Genomic DNA, 18,175 nt, shown 5'->3' with positions numbered 1-18,175 from the left:
GCCCAAAGTTAGTAGAAGGAAGAAAATAACAAAGAGCAGAAATCAATGAAATAGAGACTAAAAAGACAATAGAAAAGATCGATGAAATGAAGAGCTAATTCTTGGAAAAAATAAACAAAATTGATAAAACTTTCCCTAGACTTACCAAGAAAAAAAAAGAGTGCCCAAATAAATAAAATCAGAAATGAAAGAGAAGTTATAATCGATACCAGAGAAATACAAAGAATCATAAGAGACGACTATGAACAATTATATGCTAACTAACTGGACAACCTAGAAGAAATGGATAAATTCCCCAAAACATATAATCTTCCAAGACTGAATCAGGAAAAAATAGAAAATCTGAACAGACTAATTACCAGTAATGAAATTGAATCAGTAATCAAAAACTCCAACAAATAGAAGTCCAGGACTAGACGGCTTTGCAGGTAAATTCTGCTAAACAGTTAAAGAAAAGTTAATACCTATCCGTCAAATTATTCCAGAAAACTGAAGAGGAAGGAATGCTTCCAAATTCATTCTACAAAGCCAACATTACAATAAGCTCCTTGACATAGGTCTTGGCAATACTTTTTGAATCTGATACCAAATGTAAAAAGTAACAATAGCAAATATAAACAAGTGGGACCACATCAAACTAAACAAGTGGAACCATATCAAAGCTTCTGAACAGCAAAGAAAACTATCAACAAAATTAAAAGGCACCCTATTCAGTGTGAGAAAATAATTGCAAATCATATATCTGATAAGAGGCTAATACCCAAAATATACAAAAAACACATACAACTCAATAGCAAAAAAAAAAAAAATCTGATAAAAAATCTGTAGAAATCTAGAAAAATGGTACAGATGAACCTATTTGCAAAGCAGAAATAGAGACACAGATGTAGAGAACAGACATATAGACACCAAGGCAGGGAAAGGGAGGGTGGGATGAACTGGGAGATTGGGATTGACATATATACACTGCTATGTATATGAGAACCTGCTATATAGCACAGGGAATTCTACTCAGTGCTTTGTGGTGACCTAAATGGGAAGGAAATCCAAAAAAGAGGGGATATATGTATACATAGCTGATTCACTTTGCTGTACAGCAGAAACTAGCACAACACTGTGAAACAACTATACCCCAATTCAAGAAAAATTAAAAATAAAAAATGGGCAGAAGATCTGAATGGACGTGTTTCCAAAGAAGACATAGAGATGGCCAACAGGTACATGAAAAGATGATCTATGTCATTAACCATCAGGTAAATGCAAGTCAAAACCACAATGAGATGTCACCTCACACTTGTTAAAATGGCTATTACCAAAAAGACAAAAAGAAATAGCAAGTGTTGGCAAGAATGTGGAGAAAAGGGAATCCTTGTGCATTGTTGGTGAGAATGTTAACTGATACAGCTGCTGTGGAAAACCATAAGAAGGTTTCTCAAAAAATTAAAACTAGAATTACCATGTGATCTAGCAATTCTACTTCTGGGTATTTACATGAAGAAAATGAAAACACTAATTCGAAAAGATACATGTACTCCTATGTTCATTGCAGCATTATTTACAATAGCCAAGATATGGAAACAATCTAAGTGTCCATCAATGGATGAATGGATAAAGAAGATGTGGTATATATAAATACAATGGAGTATTATTCAGCCATAAAGAAGAATGAAATCTTGCTATTTGAGACAACCATGGATGGACATGGAGAACATTATGTTAAGTGAAATAAATCAGACAGAGAAAGACAAATAACGTATGATGTTTCTTACATGTGTAATCTTAAAACAAAAAACCAAGCCCATGGACACAGAGAACCAATGGTTGTTGCAAGAGGCAAGGGGCTGGGGATTGAAGATATGTATGAACTTTTTCTTTAGTTTAAATAAATTAAATTTAAAAAATTTTAAAGTACACTTAACATAACATAACCTGTAATGAAAGAATATAAAAATATTTCATGTAACATAGGAAATGTGAAAAAAAAACCATGCAAACAAGAAAACTTCCCCACTCCCACATCCCAGCTCAACTGCAATTTTCTTCATGAAGCTGATCACCGTTGCTGTTGTGATTTTTCTTTATTCTGAACCACCCCTGCATTTTCATTCCTTTCATTTAGCATTGATTCAAACAGAGTTATGTGTGGACTATTCTTTTAACTGACTACATGTTCCTGAGGAGGAGATTATGTTTTTATTTAATTTTGAATCCCTGTGTATTGAGTTTCCCAGGGTGTTTCTGATAGATGTCTGGTAAAAGCTGAGTGAATGAATATGTTTTTACATGTCACTAAAATCATTTTTTATGAAAGAAATAAAGCCCCCTTAAGAAGCTATTGTGGGGAACAATATCTAGACAAATCATGGCATGAATCTAAGATACAAGAAAAGTTAATATTCAGTAAAGAACATTAATCTATTTCTCACTCATAGTTTGATCCCATGGATAGGTGACAGTATCGACTGTTGAGAATGGAAAATTCTAGTGATTATGTGGAAGAGCTGAAAATCAGATCTATAAATAAACAATCCTCTAAATCAATATTATCCGTAATCTCAAAGGCATGATCATAAAACATGACTCAAATATGTTATTTAATACTAGAACATTTTAATGAAAATACGATGCTAGACATTACATGAGTAAGTTTATAATAAAAAAACCTAGACTGCAATATTATTTATGTGAAAATTTCAGATGAATCTGCAACCTCTACACTGATCATTTTCTGCAAGATCAACATGACATTTCGGTAATAAAACTCAAGTTGGCATAACGTAAATGTTCTGTTTATCTACCTCTGCATAACAAACCTCAAAACTCTGTGGTTTGACAATTTATCTTTCATGGTTCTGGGGGTTGATGAGCTCAGCTGGGCAGTTCTCACTTGGGGTACCTCAAGTAATAAGATGGCAGCTGAGGCTAGAGCTGTCTAAAGGAGTCTCCACTCAACATCTGGCACCTGAGTAGGATGGCTGAACAACTAGAAACCCATTAGTCAGGCATTTCTTTCTCCACACGGCCTCTTCACCTGGCTACCTTGTACTTTTTTACATAATGGCAGACTCAGGGTAGGCTGACTTCTTATGAGGTGACTGACCTTCCCAGAGAAAGGTTCAAGAGAGCCAGGAGGAAAGTTGCAAGGCGTCTATGACTTCGCCTTGGAAGGCATATAGCCTCACTTCTGTTATAATCTAATTGATGATCAAAGTAATCAAAAACTAGCCCAGATTCAAGGGAATGGAGGAGTGGACTCCACCTCTTAATGAGGGGATGTCTTGTGTGTATAAGAAGGGAACAGTTGATGGTGGTCACTTTGAAACCAATATTTTGAGAATATAGTTGACCCTTGAACAACATAGGTTTGAATTGTGCAGGCCCACTTTTTTGGGACTTTTTTTCAATAAACATACCTTAGTATTAGCAGGTTCCACATATGTGGAAACAGAGGGCCCACTATGGGACTTGAGCATCCATGGATTTTGGTATCCCCCCCGCACCACCCCCTGCCCCATGGATACCAAGGGACAACTGTATATAGAATGGGACAACTTTATAAAGAATGATGTTCCAAAAGACATCCTAAATCTGTCTTCCCAACAAGAGTGGAGAGCCATTAACACACTCAATTCTGATTATTTGACTTGCAGCATGTTTGGATTAAAAACATACCTGTATTCTATTGCAAGAATCTAGCATTTGGCCAAAAATTATGTGCACTCTTCTTAACCCAAGTATGGTTCCTGAACCAGCAGCACCTGGGAACTTGTCAGAAATGCAGACTATTAGACCCTACCCCAGACCTACTCAATCAGACATGTATTTTAATAAGATGCCTAGGAGATTCATATGCACATTAAAATTTGAGAAGTGCTGACTTAGGCCATACTCATATATAGTCATCCCTCAGTATCCATGGGGGATTATTTCCAGGACTCCCCACAGATCCCAAAATCCAAGAAGATGCTCAAGTCCCTTACAAAAAATGGCATAGTATTTGCATATAAACTATACAGATCTTCCTGTATGTTTTAGATCAACTCTAGATTACTTATAATATCTAATACCATGTAAATACTTTGTAATAGTTGGAAGTACAATGTAAATGCTATGTAAATCGTTGCTGGTGTATGGCAAATTCAAGTTTTGCTTTTTGGAACTTTCTGGATTTTTTTTTCCCGAATATTTTTGATCCATGCTTGATTGAGTCTGCAGATGTGGAACCTGTGGATACTGAGGGATGACTGTACTAGTATACACAGAGTAGCCTCAAACTTGTCATCTGAAGAAACCTCGGAAACATGAGGTACTCTTCTTCACTTTTGGGGACAGAGAAGGATTGTGTATTTCATTTGGGTTTTAAATGGAAAAAATAGCTAAAACTTGATTGCTCCTATAAAATCTTTGACAAGTTAGAAACCACATGTGTTTTAATCTTGCTTTTATCTGGGACATCAAGGATCTCACTATGTATGGGGGAAAATTTTTGATTTATGAGTTTTTTATATGACTAGGGAAGCTAAGAAGAAAAGACTAAAAAAAGTGCAAAGGACTCTGAAATAGATAATAAGTACATTATACACATGTAGTTATTTACACGTAAAGACACATGGAAAAAATTTTCACTATTATTATTAGAGAAATACTTAAAATATTTTTTTAGGCAGGATAGCATCATAGTTTTGTCATAGATAAAACAAAAGCAAATTTAGAAACAAAAATGTTCTTTTTAAAGAAATAAAGTTAACTTTTGAAAACATACCATTTTCTTCCAAAAATACGTTCAATCCATTCACAGTTTCTTGCCTGTTCTTCTTAATTCATCATTCATTTCTATGATCTAAATTACAAAACATAATTAAAATGCCTATGAGAAAGTTCTTAAAAATCAAATAAGTTCAACATTAAAGATAATTTAAAATTTTCCAGCCATTACTTTATCTTGTTAAGTATCTGTCATGTTATCTAGAAAATTACATATGAATATTTAAGTCCTTTATAGATAAAACTATTTCATTTAAGGTATAACTAGAAACTTTAGGTTGGTTTCCAAATGGCACTTATACAAGCCTAGATTAAAATTTAAGCACCGGATTTAACAATTTTTTTAAAAGATACTGAATTTGAGTAAGGAACACGAAAGGATTAGCCGAAATTATACTGACTTCTTATGTAGACAAGAAAGGCAAATGACTCTACATTCTTCCAGTAATCTATTATCACCACAAATTAGCCAAATGGAGAGAGACCTCATTTTCTACTTTAATTCTATTATGGCATTATCCTAGAGAATCTAAACTGAAGACCACCACAAGGCTATGAGGGCCTCAATAACTATCAAATAGACTTTCTCTATTTGTTACCACAGAGTCAATTATCTTTTTGTTTGGATCACTCACATTGTCTGAATTCTCAAGTAGCCTGCTTTCTTTATCAGCTTTTAACTTGGCTAGAGTATTCTCTAAACCTTAATGTGTACTTCCCTGCTGAAAAACTTTATTGGCTTCCCACAGTCCTTGGGATAAAATCTACAAAATACTTAGAGGCCTATGAGACCCTTTATGATCAAGGTACTGCCTATCATTCTACTCCAATCTCCATTTACTTCTCAAGATACAGCAATGTAGAATTCCTTGCACTCACCAAGGCACTGGCACATGCTATTCCTCCTGCCTGAAATACCTTTCTTTTCTTTCTCCTCCTGTATAATCCTTACCCTTAAGATTCAACTTGCTAGCTTCTTCCATAGGTTTCTCAAAGGCAGTGGGTGGCCCTCTACACTTCTGTACTACATACTATTGATACATAGTCTCATAACACTTATATTACATTGCAATAATTTTTCTCAACTGGAGGGCAAGGAATGTCTTTTCTCTGTATTGTGTTCAGCGCTGAGTGTGGCACTCAATAAATGTCACTGAATAAACAAAGAAATGAATATAAAACTAAAATAGAGATGAGGGAGTTATAGTGATTCTGAGTCCAATTTGAGTAGAGTGGAAGAAATCTACTCCCCACCCCACACTGATTAGTTTAAAAGATTTTATGGGGAAAAATGGACCTCTTCAGAAGTAGTTAAATACGGTCAATAGTAATACAGTGATAATTAACTGAAAATAGGTCATTCCAGGTCCTGCTAATGAATATTCATGACACAATAGGAAAAAACAAAATTACAGAATGTTAGAAATAACTGTGCACTTCAGGGTCAGGTTCAGCATCTTCATTGCAGAGATGAAAAAATATGGGCTAAATGAAATGGACTTGAGATTGTTAGGGGAAATTTGATATAGGATAGGGCAGTGGTTCTACTGTGGCTCAAAGCTGAAAACTACTGAAACAGGATTTTAAAAACTAGAAAAAGTTTTACATTAATTTGCAGTCGCTTAAGGAGGAATTAAAAAGTGTGATTAAAAAAATAAGCAAGTAGGGCTTCCCTGGTGGTGCAGTGGTTAAGAATCTGCCTGCCAATCTAGGGGACACAGGTTCGAGCCCTGGTCCAGGAAGATCCCACATGCCACAGAGCAACTAAGCCCGTGTGCCACAACTACTGAGCCTGTGCTCTAGAGCCTGTGAGCCACAACAACTGAGCCCACGTGCCACAACTGCTGAAGCCTGCGCACCTAGAGCCCGTGCTCCACAAGAGAAGCCACCACAATGAGAAGCCTGCACACCACAATAGAGTTGCTGAAACTAGAGAAAGTCCATGTGAAGCAATGAAGACCCAACAAAGCCAAAATTAAATAAATAAAATATAAATAAATAAAAACAAAAACGAGCAAAATACCTGAATAGACATTAAAAAAAAAAAAAGCCAGCAGAGAAAACAATCTCAAGGCAGAAGTGGAGAGTGCTCAGTACTGTGTTGTTAGCATTACTGAAAACAATGAAGGTTTTGAAGATAGAAAATGTTAAGGGCTTCCCTGGTGGCGCAGTGGTTGAGAGTCCGCCTGCCAATGCAGGGTACACGGGTTCGTGCCCCAGTCCGGGAAGATTCCACATGCTGTGGAGCGTCTGGGCCCGTGAGCCATGGCCGCTGAGCCTGCACGTCTGGAGCCTGTGCTCCGCAACGGGAGAGGCCACAGCGGTGAAAGGCCCACGTATCACAAAAAAAAAAAAAAAAAAAAAAAAAGTTTAAAGCTTGGGTGAGATCAACCAAAAGATCTAGAATAAATTAATAGGTCACTTAATTATTCATGTTTATGAAGAGAAGTAACTGACAATCTTGAGTCACTTTTTATTTGGTTCTGCAATAAAATGTATGATTTTTCTTTCAGTACTTACCCTTCTTTGTTTTGTTTATGGTAATATCAACATTTGAAGTGGAACTGGTAAAGTACTAGATCAGCTGTGGGTACTCAGGCAACTCACAGTTAAGTATTCTGGGTTCTATTTTCTCATCTGTAAAATTGTTTGGATTATATCACCTCAAAGATTCTTTTTAGCAATTATGAATCCAAGAACACTGGTTTGCCAAAATTAATATAGAATTGATTTCAAGAACAAGTCTAGTTCACTTAAGTACCTTAATATCATTATTGGTATTTTTAATTTGCTTGGCAACGTCGGTTTTTAAGTTAGTGAGTCACCTTGGGTCTCCAATAAATAGATCATATTTACATTCTTAGTTAAGAAACATAGGCTGCAGTGGAATGGCCTATAATTCCTGCAGTCTGAAGCCACAAAATGTGGATAAGATCATCGAGAATCAAACAGCCAATGAAAATAACATCAAAAATCTATCCACCTGAATTCAGGTCTAACACTTTTCAGTACGTTAAATATTTGAAACCTCGTAGGCACTGCGAGACCACACATGGCGGGACTACACAAGGTGAAAGGTCCATCCAAAGGGGCCTTCGGGCCTCACCACCGCATGGGTTCGGCGTCACCCCTGTCCTATGGCCGAGGGTGGAATGCTAAGCAAGGCCCTTGGGTCTCAAGAACACTTTGGGAGGATCAAACCTTAGGAATCCTCCCTCTTCCCGGCCAAGCCGTAACCTAGCGAGAAAAATGGGCAATTTGGGAGGCTTTCCTTTCCCTCCCGATCTCCTCGCATCGCCCTTAATCCCCATCAGCTTCCCAAACTGCAGCGGCCGTTACCTCCATCCTAGGAGCCAGGGCTTCGCAGACGCTTCCGCCTACTCCAGCCATTTTGTCCCGTGGTCGGCGACGGCAGCACCTACTGCAGCCAACGCTGCTGCTGCGGCTGCTGCCGCCGCCGCCGCTGTCGTCAGGGCCTATAGGGGATGGGGAGGGTGGTGCGTGGGGGCGGGACTTCCGCGCCCTCTTCGGGAGCCAGGAGGCGGGGCCTCAGCAGAACTGGCCCCGATCCTGCCCACCAGACTCAGTAAATTGCAGCTCAAAGTTGATTTAGCATTGCTTAGAGTGGCATCAGGGGCTGCTTTATAATTTTCTTCTTTTCCCAAATACTTCCGTACACTCTAACGAATAGGGCCTGCTTCTCATGGCAAGCAATGAACGTGGTAAGGAACACGAGCTCTGGGATTGGAGACTCAATAGTACCTACAATCCTAAATCTGATGTGAACATTAATGAGATCATACAAGGTAAGTGCACAGTGGATCTAGTGAATAAATGATAAATACCTGCTGTCATAATTACTACCTTGACCTGATAGAATCCAGGACTGGAAAGAAAACGCAAAGTGAGTTTATTCATCTAAGAAGCCATTGTAGGACCTCTTAATAGATTACTTCAGCTGGAAAAATTTGACCCTAAAATTTTGCTTAGGATTGGTACAAAGGATGATGCAAATTTTATCTTTCTCAGTATCTCTCTGAACTTCTCTTTCCTCAATTTACCCAGTAAATTAAAAAGGATTACTCCCAGAAAGGTCTTCCAGAGAGGGGCCCCAAGTTATTAAAGGGAATAATGGGAAAAAAACCTCTAGTATTTGGGTTGTTGGAAACAGGACAATGTTAGGAAAAAAGTCCTGGCTACAGGTATAAATTATCACTATTTGTACCTCTTAACACAAGTGTCTTAAGAATTTTAAAATTCTCCTTGAAAACTACAGGTGGTGTGAATGTGGGGACACTGTATCCTGTATATTATTTTATATAACAAATATATTCACTAAAAATCATGTTTCAACTTTTTGTAAATTAAGTACTTTGGTGCACTTGTGGGATCTGTTTTTTTATTAAATTTTTTTGTAATTTTTTTTTAACATCTTGGGATCTGGTTTTTGAAAGGACACATGCACAATGCACACTCAATCTAAATTTTGTTAAAAATCTGTATCTTCCTATGTTCTGACAAATTTTAATCCCAGAGCCCAATAATTTCCATACAAGAGACAGCAACTTCTCAACTGTTACTCCCAAATAGAGGTAAATAGCAGGGTTTTTGAAGCTATGTTTTATCTTCTTTCTCTGAATTTCATTTTCTTACTTTTTCCCCACTCCCTCTCAATCCTACTTTACACAAGATTGATAACTTCTGCCATATATACCAGCTGAGTCTGTGATTCTCCCTGCACAGGACTGACCCATTGTATTAGGTCAGGCTGCCATAACGAAATACTATAGACTCGTGGCTTAAAAGCACAACAGACATTTTTTCATAGTTCCAGAGGCTAGAAGTCCAAGGTCAAGGGGCTGACATGGTTGGTTTCTGGTGAGAGCTCTATTCCTGGATTACAGAGGGCCACTTTTTCTCTCTGTCCTCACATGGCAGCTGGGGTGGAGTGGTGGTGGTGGGGGGGATGGGGGGTGGGAGGAGAAGAGAGAATGGGCAAACTCTCTGTTATTTCTTCTTATAAGGGCACTAATCCCACCATGAGGGCACCACCTCATGACTTCATCTAAACCAAATTACCTCCAATACCATCACACTGGGGGCTAGCGCTTCAATGTACAAGTCTGGAGGATACAATTAGATCCATAGAACCTAGCAAATCAACCACCCAAGAATAGTAAGTATTTTTCTATTTGGAGTTTACAACCAATAATTATTATGAAGGCTGGTTCTTGAGAATAAAATGAATAGTCTATATTAGTTTATTTAAGATTTTTACAGTTTTGGAAAATTTTTTCAGTATACAAACAGGCCAGTGAATCCTTACTTATAAAACAACCATTTGACACATGATAGTACAAAGACAGTTTGAAACCCAACTCATATTACTTTATGACCATATCGATTTCAATAGTAACAAATTTTCTTAAACATATTTAATCATGTAGCTTCTGGGAGATGGGTTAAATGATGAAAAAATGGGCGACCATGAACACAGCCTTTAATTTCATTTCCAAATTGGTGCTTCATTCTGCAGATAATATCCTGGATGTCCTCTTTTGATAAGTACATGGGTAACTGTCTAGACAGACGCACTGCTTCTCCCTGTGGAGAGAAAGCAATACATTTTACAGTGATATACCCTGAAGCAGAAAACAGGTTTTTACTGGCAAGGAGGAAGACAGAAAATTGATTATATTCTTTTATTATTTACTCACTCAACAAATATTTATTAAACACCAATTATGTGCTAGTCACTGCTGTAGGTTCTAGGAATACAGCAGAGAACAAGACAAACAAGATCCTTGCTCTTCTAAAACTGACATTCTAGTGCAGAGAAGCAGAAAGATAAAAATACAAAGACAATTTCAGCGACTAATAGTGCACAAAATTAAACTGGGCAACGTGATAGAGAGTGATTGTGTGATTAGGAAAAGCTTCCTCCAGGTGACAATTAAGCTTCAATTTAAGGAACTATGATGCAAAGATGATGGGGAAAGAAAAGCATTTCAGACAGAGGGAACAGAAAGAACTGAATGGTCAGTGTGGGAGCAGGAGAGTTACTAAAGTGAAGAGATGAACAAGAAAAGGAGTTAGGCAGGGGCCCCATCACCCTTTGGGACAGGGTAAGCAATTTGGGTATTAATCTGAATGCACAGGGAAGTAACCAGAGGGTTTTTAAGCAAAAGCCTGACATTCGTTTCACATTTTAAAACAATCAGTCTGGCTACTTTGTGCAGTATGGCTTGAGGCAGGTCAAGAAGAGAAGCAGGAGTCTTGCAGGCAGTCTCACTGCAGTCCTGGTGAGAGCTGTTTTTAAAAATTAATTATATATATATATATTTTATTGAGTGTAACATACAATATTATGTAAGTTACAGGTGTACAATATAGTATTCATAATTTTTAAAGGTTACGCTTCATTTACAGTTACTATAAAACCTGGCTATATTCCCTGTGTTGTACAGTATATCCTCGTAGCTTATTTTATAAGCTAATCATTAATCCCCTACTCCTATATTGCCTCTATATTACCTCTCCCCACTGGTAACCACTCAATTGTTCTTTATATCTATGAGACTGTTTCTTTTTTGTTATTATATTCACTGGTTTGTTGTATTTTTTAGATTCCACATATAAGTGCTATCATACAGTATTTGTCTTTCTCTGTCTGACTTATTTCACTTAGCATAATACCCTCCAAGCCCACCCATGTTGTTGCAAATTTTCCTTCTTTTTTATGGCTGAGTAGTATTCCATTGAATATATACCATATGATAACCTCAACAGATGCAGAAAAAACTCTTGACAAAATTCAACATCCATTTATGATAAAAACTCTCTAGAAAGTAGGCATAGAGGGAACATATATCAACATAATAAAGCCCATTTATGACAAACCCACAGCCAACATCATATTCAATGGTGAAAAGCTGAAAGCATTTCCTCTACCATCAGGAAAAAGACAAGGTTGCCCACTCTCACCATTTTTATTCAACACAGTATTGAAAGTTGTAGCCACAGCAATCAGATAAGAAAAATAATAAAAGGAATCCAAATTGGAAAGGAAGAAGTAAAACTTTCACTGTTTGCAGATGACATGATGCTATACATAGAAAATTCTAAAGATGCCACCAGAAAACTACTAGAGCTCATCATGAATTCAGCAAATTTGCAGAATACAAAATTAATATACAGAAATCTGTTGCATTTCTATACACTATCAGAAAGAGAAATTAAGGACATAACCCCATTTACCATTGCATCAAAAAGAGTAAAATACCTAGGAGTACACCTACCTGTACTTGGAAAACTATGACACTAATCTAAGAAACTGAAGATGACACAAACAGATAAAGATATACCATGTTCTTGGATTGAAAGAATAGTTAAAATGAACATACTACTCAAGGCAATCTATGGATTCAATGCAATCTCTGGTGAGTTTTTGACTAGGGAGATAGTAGTGGAGATGGAGGGAGCTATAAAAGACTCCTGACATGAGTTGGAGGTAAAGTCAAGACTTGCTGATGGACTGGTTATGAAGGATGCAGAATCAAGGATAATTTTTGGTATGGTAGTGCTGTTTTCTGAGATAGGGAAGACTGACAGTTTGGGGGTAAAATAGCATTAGTGAAGTTGGCTTGTTCTAAGATTTATTTTTTTCAGAAATTGTTTTACTTCGAAGATCCTGAATGCTAACATTATTCTAACCACATACTCTCTCCCATTATCTTTCAGATCATCCTACTTCCTTTATTCCAACTAAATCTATTCTTCTTCTTCACTTTGACCTTTAATCTCCTCAATCCTTCCTAATTCTCCTGGCCCACAAGCACCCTTCTGTCATCTTTCCGTACTTCAGGTGTGAATAGTTAGTGAGGCATTAAAGATACTATCTCTAGCTTCACTTCCTGCATTCCCTCTAGATTCCAACTAGAATCTAAGGGCAAGTTCTTACTAGAATCTAATTCTCTTTATATCCCTCTAGGATTAAACAGTTTCTTATATATAATATGTGTTCAAATTTCGTTACTCACCCTTTTTTTCTTACACCATATTCCTCTTGCTAATCCTTACCCTTGGATAAATTCTACCGAGCATTGTTGGAGAATCACAAAACTCACTGGCTGGATCCAATACCAGTATTAGCTCTTATGAGCCTTTAATGTCATTTGAATATCCTATTCTTCTCTAATCAACCTTCTCTTGAAGTACCTGCAGCTCTTATTTTCACATCGTTTCCATATACTCAAATCCTCAAGTGCCTCCCCAGCCTCTTCACTCTCAGCAGATAACCTCTCCTATTTCATTACTACATATATCATACATGACTTCTCTCAAGTTTACCTCAAAATATTCTTACTTTCACTTTAAAGCTCTCCCCTCGTCTGCTCTTGATTCAGAGAATGGTTTCACCTTTCTAAAGCTTATATTGTTAACTCATCTCCCTTCCTGCCTCTTCTGGAACATCTGCTCTTCAATCTTTTACTGTAAGACTTTTTCAATGAATTCAATACAAACATGTTCTCTTTTTGTCCCTTCACCACCATGTAACTTGCTGCCTACACTTTTCACCACTGCTCCCACTCTTTCACTATCACTACTACTTTTCCGTTATGGCTCTCTTGTAGGATATAACTGCCATCTAGCAGCCACACCTGCTGGTCTTCTAGCAACTATACCCTATAGAGAATGTGATACTACTTATTTTTAAGTTTCTTTCCTCCCTTAACTTGTATATCCACTCCTCCCTTGATTTGTATATCCACTCCTCCCTTGATTCTTTTTTTACTCTTCTATCGTTATCTTCGATTCATCTTATTCAGCTTGACCGTCAATGGAAGCATAACTATGGTTCTGACAGAAGATCTCTTTTTTCCTTAGACTATCTTCCCTAAGAATCACATCCACTATTGCCTTAACATAATGAGAGGTACAGTATTAGTAAAAGTATTTGTAACTAATCCCAACCATTTTTTCCTCTTATTTCTGAAATCTTACTTCTTCCCATGTTGTTCTTTGATACACAAAACACTACCCACAACTCCCTCAACCTTTATTTAGTTTATACCAACTCCTTCACAAGAAAAGTTCCAGGTCCCTAGAAACTATCAGTGTTGAATTGCCTCCACAATAGGTTGGCAAGTTCCATAGGACAAACCTCTTGAAGTATTCACAGAATGCTACTGACTATAATCTTCAGGAAGGGTAAAGAATGGACTTTCCTGTTGAGGAAATCTGACCCTCAGAATTCACGGCCCACCATGATCACAGTCTAAACAAAAATGACTCATTTTTTAAAAGGAAGAAAATAAACTTTATTATAAAGTTCAAAATAACACGAGTCAACCTTGAAGGACAGAACCTCAATACAGAGACAATCACTATTGTTTTACCACCAAATGCCCAACACTTGGACATTTAAAACTTTATAACCTGCCTCCATCCTCTATTACTTTTGAATTTATTTTTTAATCCACTTTTACTTCTCATTTGTGGTAGATACTGCTAGAAAATGAAAATTTCCATTTATTCAATAATCTACATTTTTCATTCCCCCTCCCCTCTTTTGCTCTTGAAGAGATCAGGGCTTAAAATCACATTACAGTTCTTTTTAGACAAGTGTTTGGTATCAAGGTGGAGCAATTTTGAATCCCTTCTAAACAAAACAAAACAAAAAACTTCACAAAGTGTCTCATGCATAAGGCTCTTCCTCAATATGTATTCAAGAAATAATGTTATAGTAAGGATCCATGATAGAGTTTACCACAACCAGTCCATGATGTGAAACTTTTAATGGAGTTTTTTTTTTTAAATAGTATTTCCTCTTGCAAACGGATAATAAGCCTTATAGAAACTTTACTATTTTGAAACCATTTAGTATTTTATTAAGGAAAAGTTAAGTATCTTAAAACCTAGACAATCTACATAAGCTAATAATGCATACCTCTAAATAACTTATCACTTTGCGAGGTCTACATTCATAAACTTCCTTTGCATTTTTGTTTAATATAGCGTTAAGAATTTCTTTTAAATCCATCACTCCATAGAATGGAAGACAATTAGCCATTCCTTCTATTTCCAAGTAGTTTTCAGCAATGGAAACTCCTAAAGGAAAAAAAAAAATAAAACCACATATATAGTTAGTTTTGTTTAAACTATATTCCAGAAAATGTCTATTAAAAACAAAATCACTGTTAAGAGTATTTAGTTAACCTTCATTAGACTTTAATAGAGTCAGGAAAAAGTTTCGTTCCTTAGTTGAAGAACAAATAATAATTTCGCATAGGATTTCACATTCACATTAAGTCGTAAGTGCTCGAAGAAACCACATGTGCTTTACATCATTTAATTTAATCTCAGTTACTGTTGTTCTGTTCCCTACATTTATTTAGAACATTTCTTACTTTGGAGAGAAAATGGAGCCCCATTATTATTTATTAAAATAAAACTGGTTTAAATGTTTTAACAACTGCTGCTGTTCAAATTCTATCCTACTGGTTTAATATCTAAAAACCTGAATTATTTCTATGATTAGTTTAACTTAACAGGTTATTATAAAAATACTCACATAGTAACTTATTTTCTTCCAGCTTTATTGAGATATATTTGACATATAACACTGTGTACGTTTAAGGTGTACAAAGTGTTGATAAACACACATATAAACTACAAAATGATTACCACTATAGTAACTTATTAATATATTAGCAATTTGAGGAAATGAAATACTAATGTTTATTTTACTAGAATAATGTTTAAATCTGACATATTATCTATTATCTATTATCATATTATCTATTATTTAAACTAAATAATTTAGTGATTAAAATAAAACTAAAAAGTAGCAACATGAGTGGATATATAATGGGGTAAAATATCCATAACAGCATATATTCCCAAGCATCAAATTTGGCTTTAGAATGCATTTTATGATTTTAGAAAATAGCAGAAATTTTTTTTCTTTGGCTATATCTGTGTAACAGTGTTCTTAATATTGGAGACCACAAAATGTTACCTATAAGTATCTATAAGTAAAAAAACAAACAAAAAAAAGAGACAGTCCCATGTTGGTAAGTGGTAGCTATCAATGGAAAAATTTTAAAAGAGGAGTGATGTAGCTTGAAGAGTTTCAGGTCCTGAGATGTCAACGACCCTATTCCTAACCTGTTCCCAGTTACAGGCTAGTTCCTTGACCTGAATGGCAGATGAACTGGTGGTATACTAAACAGAGAAGGCATCCTAATGTTATTCCCTGGAAACAACTGGAGAATAATATAAGAAGATACATAATCAAGTGTTAAGGGGTAAAATACAGAGCTCAGTGAAGGAAGACAAAATGAGAGTTTGAGCAACCAGGGGAACTTAAATGGGACTTGAAACAGGATTTAGATAGGCAAAGAGGAAGTAGCAGAATATTCCAGTTCACATCTTTTTATACAGAGAGTAAAATTTATCAGTCAAGAGACTTTTCACTATTGCTGCTTCTATACCATTTACAGTATGATTTGACTGAAAAGTCTAATACTGTCTACATGAATGCTGGAAAATTATACACATTTCACAGAATTATTTGTGGATATGGGTAAAAAGTATATGGCAACAAACAAGGAAACTGAGCAATATTTTAATACCTGTGCTTGCAAAATTTAGATATGAAAAACTTAGAGACATTTGGAATCACGTTCAAGAAGTTTCCATAAAATTCTGTGAAATGCTTCCCAATTTCCCGAAAATACTTCAATAAGTGGTTTGACAAGTTTTCAGTTCCTAAAATGTGTAATTCTTATTGATATAGAACAAAAGCTATTCTCATTAACAAGCAAAGTTCTTAGGGTCACATTCAGAATCTTTTTCCTTAAAGCCAGATATATTCTTCCTCTTTCAAGTGCTTTTATCTAAAGATGTTTTAATGACAACTGGCAAACTGCTGATCAAAAGTTAGTCCAATACAACAAAACTCTCACTAAAAGACGAAGAAATGGTCTTTAAGAAAACATGACATAAAAATTAATGAATGAAAAAATGGTTTTAAAAAAATGAAGAAAAAAACGAATGCCTTTAACTTGATCTGTTACTGAGAAGAGAAATAATGCTGATGATAATCGAAGTAAAGTTAATTCCGATCAAATCAAGTCAGTTCGCAGATGACTGGCTTATTCATTTCCGTATCTTTGGTACCATGCAAAGCACCTGGCATTTACAGGACTTAAAAACATTCTCTACAAGCTGAGAGCTGAAAGCATCTGTGACACAGAAACTTACTGGGTAACTCAAAAACAAACATGCTCTTGGAACAGGCAGGGTAGTTATCCTAACTTAAAAAAAATTGTTGTGATAACATCTTTCATGAAAAAAAAAAGTACCTGCCACCAATGCCACATAGTTAATTAGGAAAATAGATGAAGAAAAAAACATCTTGCTACACACACACATACACATACATAAACTCCTTGCTTCACACTTCAAATAAATTTTTAAAACGTCAGAAGTCCTGAGGATGAAAGATTTCTAGGAGGACCAAAAAAATGACTACAAGTCAGTTCAGGTCAGAAAGGGGGTGCTGGAAGAAAAGAGAATATCTGAACACATACCATTGCCGAGTACTATGCTGATTTACCTAAGTACCTAGTTTGGTGCTAACAACTTCATGAAGTAAATATATCAATTTTAATAGGAAATCAACATAAATTAGTTAAGAGTTGGTTTTAAAGGCAGATTGCTTGGGTTCATATCCTGGTTCTACCACTAGTCTGTACCCTTAGGCAAACTTAGTTTCTCCATGCCTCAATTTTTCTATTTATAAAAAATGGGCACAGTAACAGAACCACAGGGCTATTAGAAAGATCAAATGAATTAATACATTTAATACTTAGACTACTGCCATGCACATAATAATTATTAGTTGCTATTGATGAGGTAACACTGAGGCCAACTGACTTTACCTACAACACATGTTTTTAAATGGCAGAGGTGGGATTTGGACTAACACTTCACTCCAAATCTAAATATCCAGGATTGAGGTTAGGAGGAAAGAAGTTCTGGGTAGGTTTTCTTAAAACTGCTAGTCAATAAAGTTAAAGTTTGGAACACCAAAGCATTTTCTGTATGTATTCCATTTCATGGTTTTGTACATTGTTTTTACTTATTTTCTTCTCATGTCTCAGTAAAACAATCCTTTAAAAAGTTTCTACATTGTTTTGTTTTTGTACACTTTGGTCATGGCAAGTTGAGGGGAGGGTGGAGGAAGGGACAGTGGAATCACTCTTCCTGGTACCTTTGTGCTGCTTGATACCAGATGAAAGCAAAGTAATAGGACAAGACTGGCCTAGGTAGCTAGGGCAGAAGGCAGTTAAGTATGGAAACTATGAAAGAACAGAGAAGGGGCCAGCCAGGAAAACTGAAGTCT

At 36.2% G+C, this 18,175-nt stretch overlaps 1 protein-coding gene across 6 annotated transcripts in view; it reads right to left on the bottom strand.

Moving 5' to 3' along the window:
• The window catches only part of PMS1 (PMS1 homolog 1, mismatch repair system component), a 596,068-nt gene that overhangs the window by 492,722 nt on the left and 85,171 nt on the right, over window positions 1-18,175 (bottom strand). For 3 of the 6 annotated variants that reach the window (XM_004276933.3, XM_033400265.2, XM_033400271.2), the window contains 2 exons: window positions 14,714-14,874; window positions 9,993-10,368 (listed from right to left, as the gene is read on the bottom strand). The exons of 1 other annotated variant lie outside the window; for it this stretch is intronic. In XM_004276933.3, coding sequence (XP_004276981.1) covers window positions 10,204-10,368; window positions 14,714-14,874 — 326 coding nt within the window. In that variant the 3' untranslated portion in view covers window positions 9,993-10,203. Of the gene's footprint in view, window positions 1-9,992; window positions 10,369-14,713; window positions 14,875-18,175 lie in introns of those variants that run through there. 2 more of the 6 variants (XM_033400270.2, XR_004475256.2) reach the window with 2 other exon arrangements.

The sequence above is a fragment of the Orcinus orca genome, chromosome 7 (genome assembly GCF_937001465.1).
Source record: "Orcinus orca chromosome 7, mOrcOrc1.1, whole genome shotgun sequence".
In the NCBI taxonomy this organism is placed as follows: domain Eukaryota; kingdom Metazoa; phylum Chordata; class Mammalia; order Artiodactyla; family Delphinidae; genus Orcinus; species Orcinus orca.
Note: the sequence above shows the minus strand (reverse complement) of the source record. Positions and strands in the feature narration are given on the sequence as shown.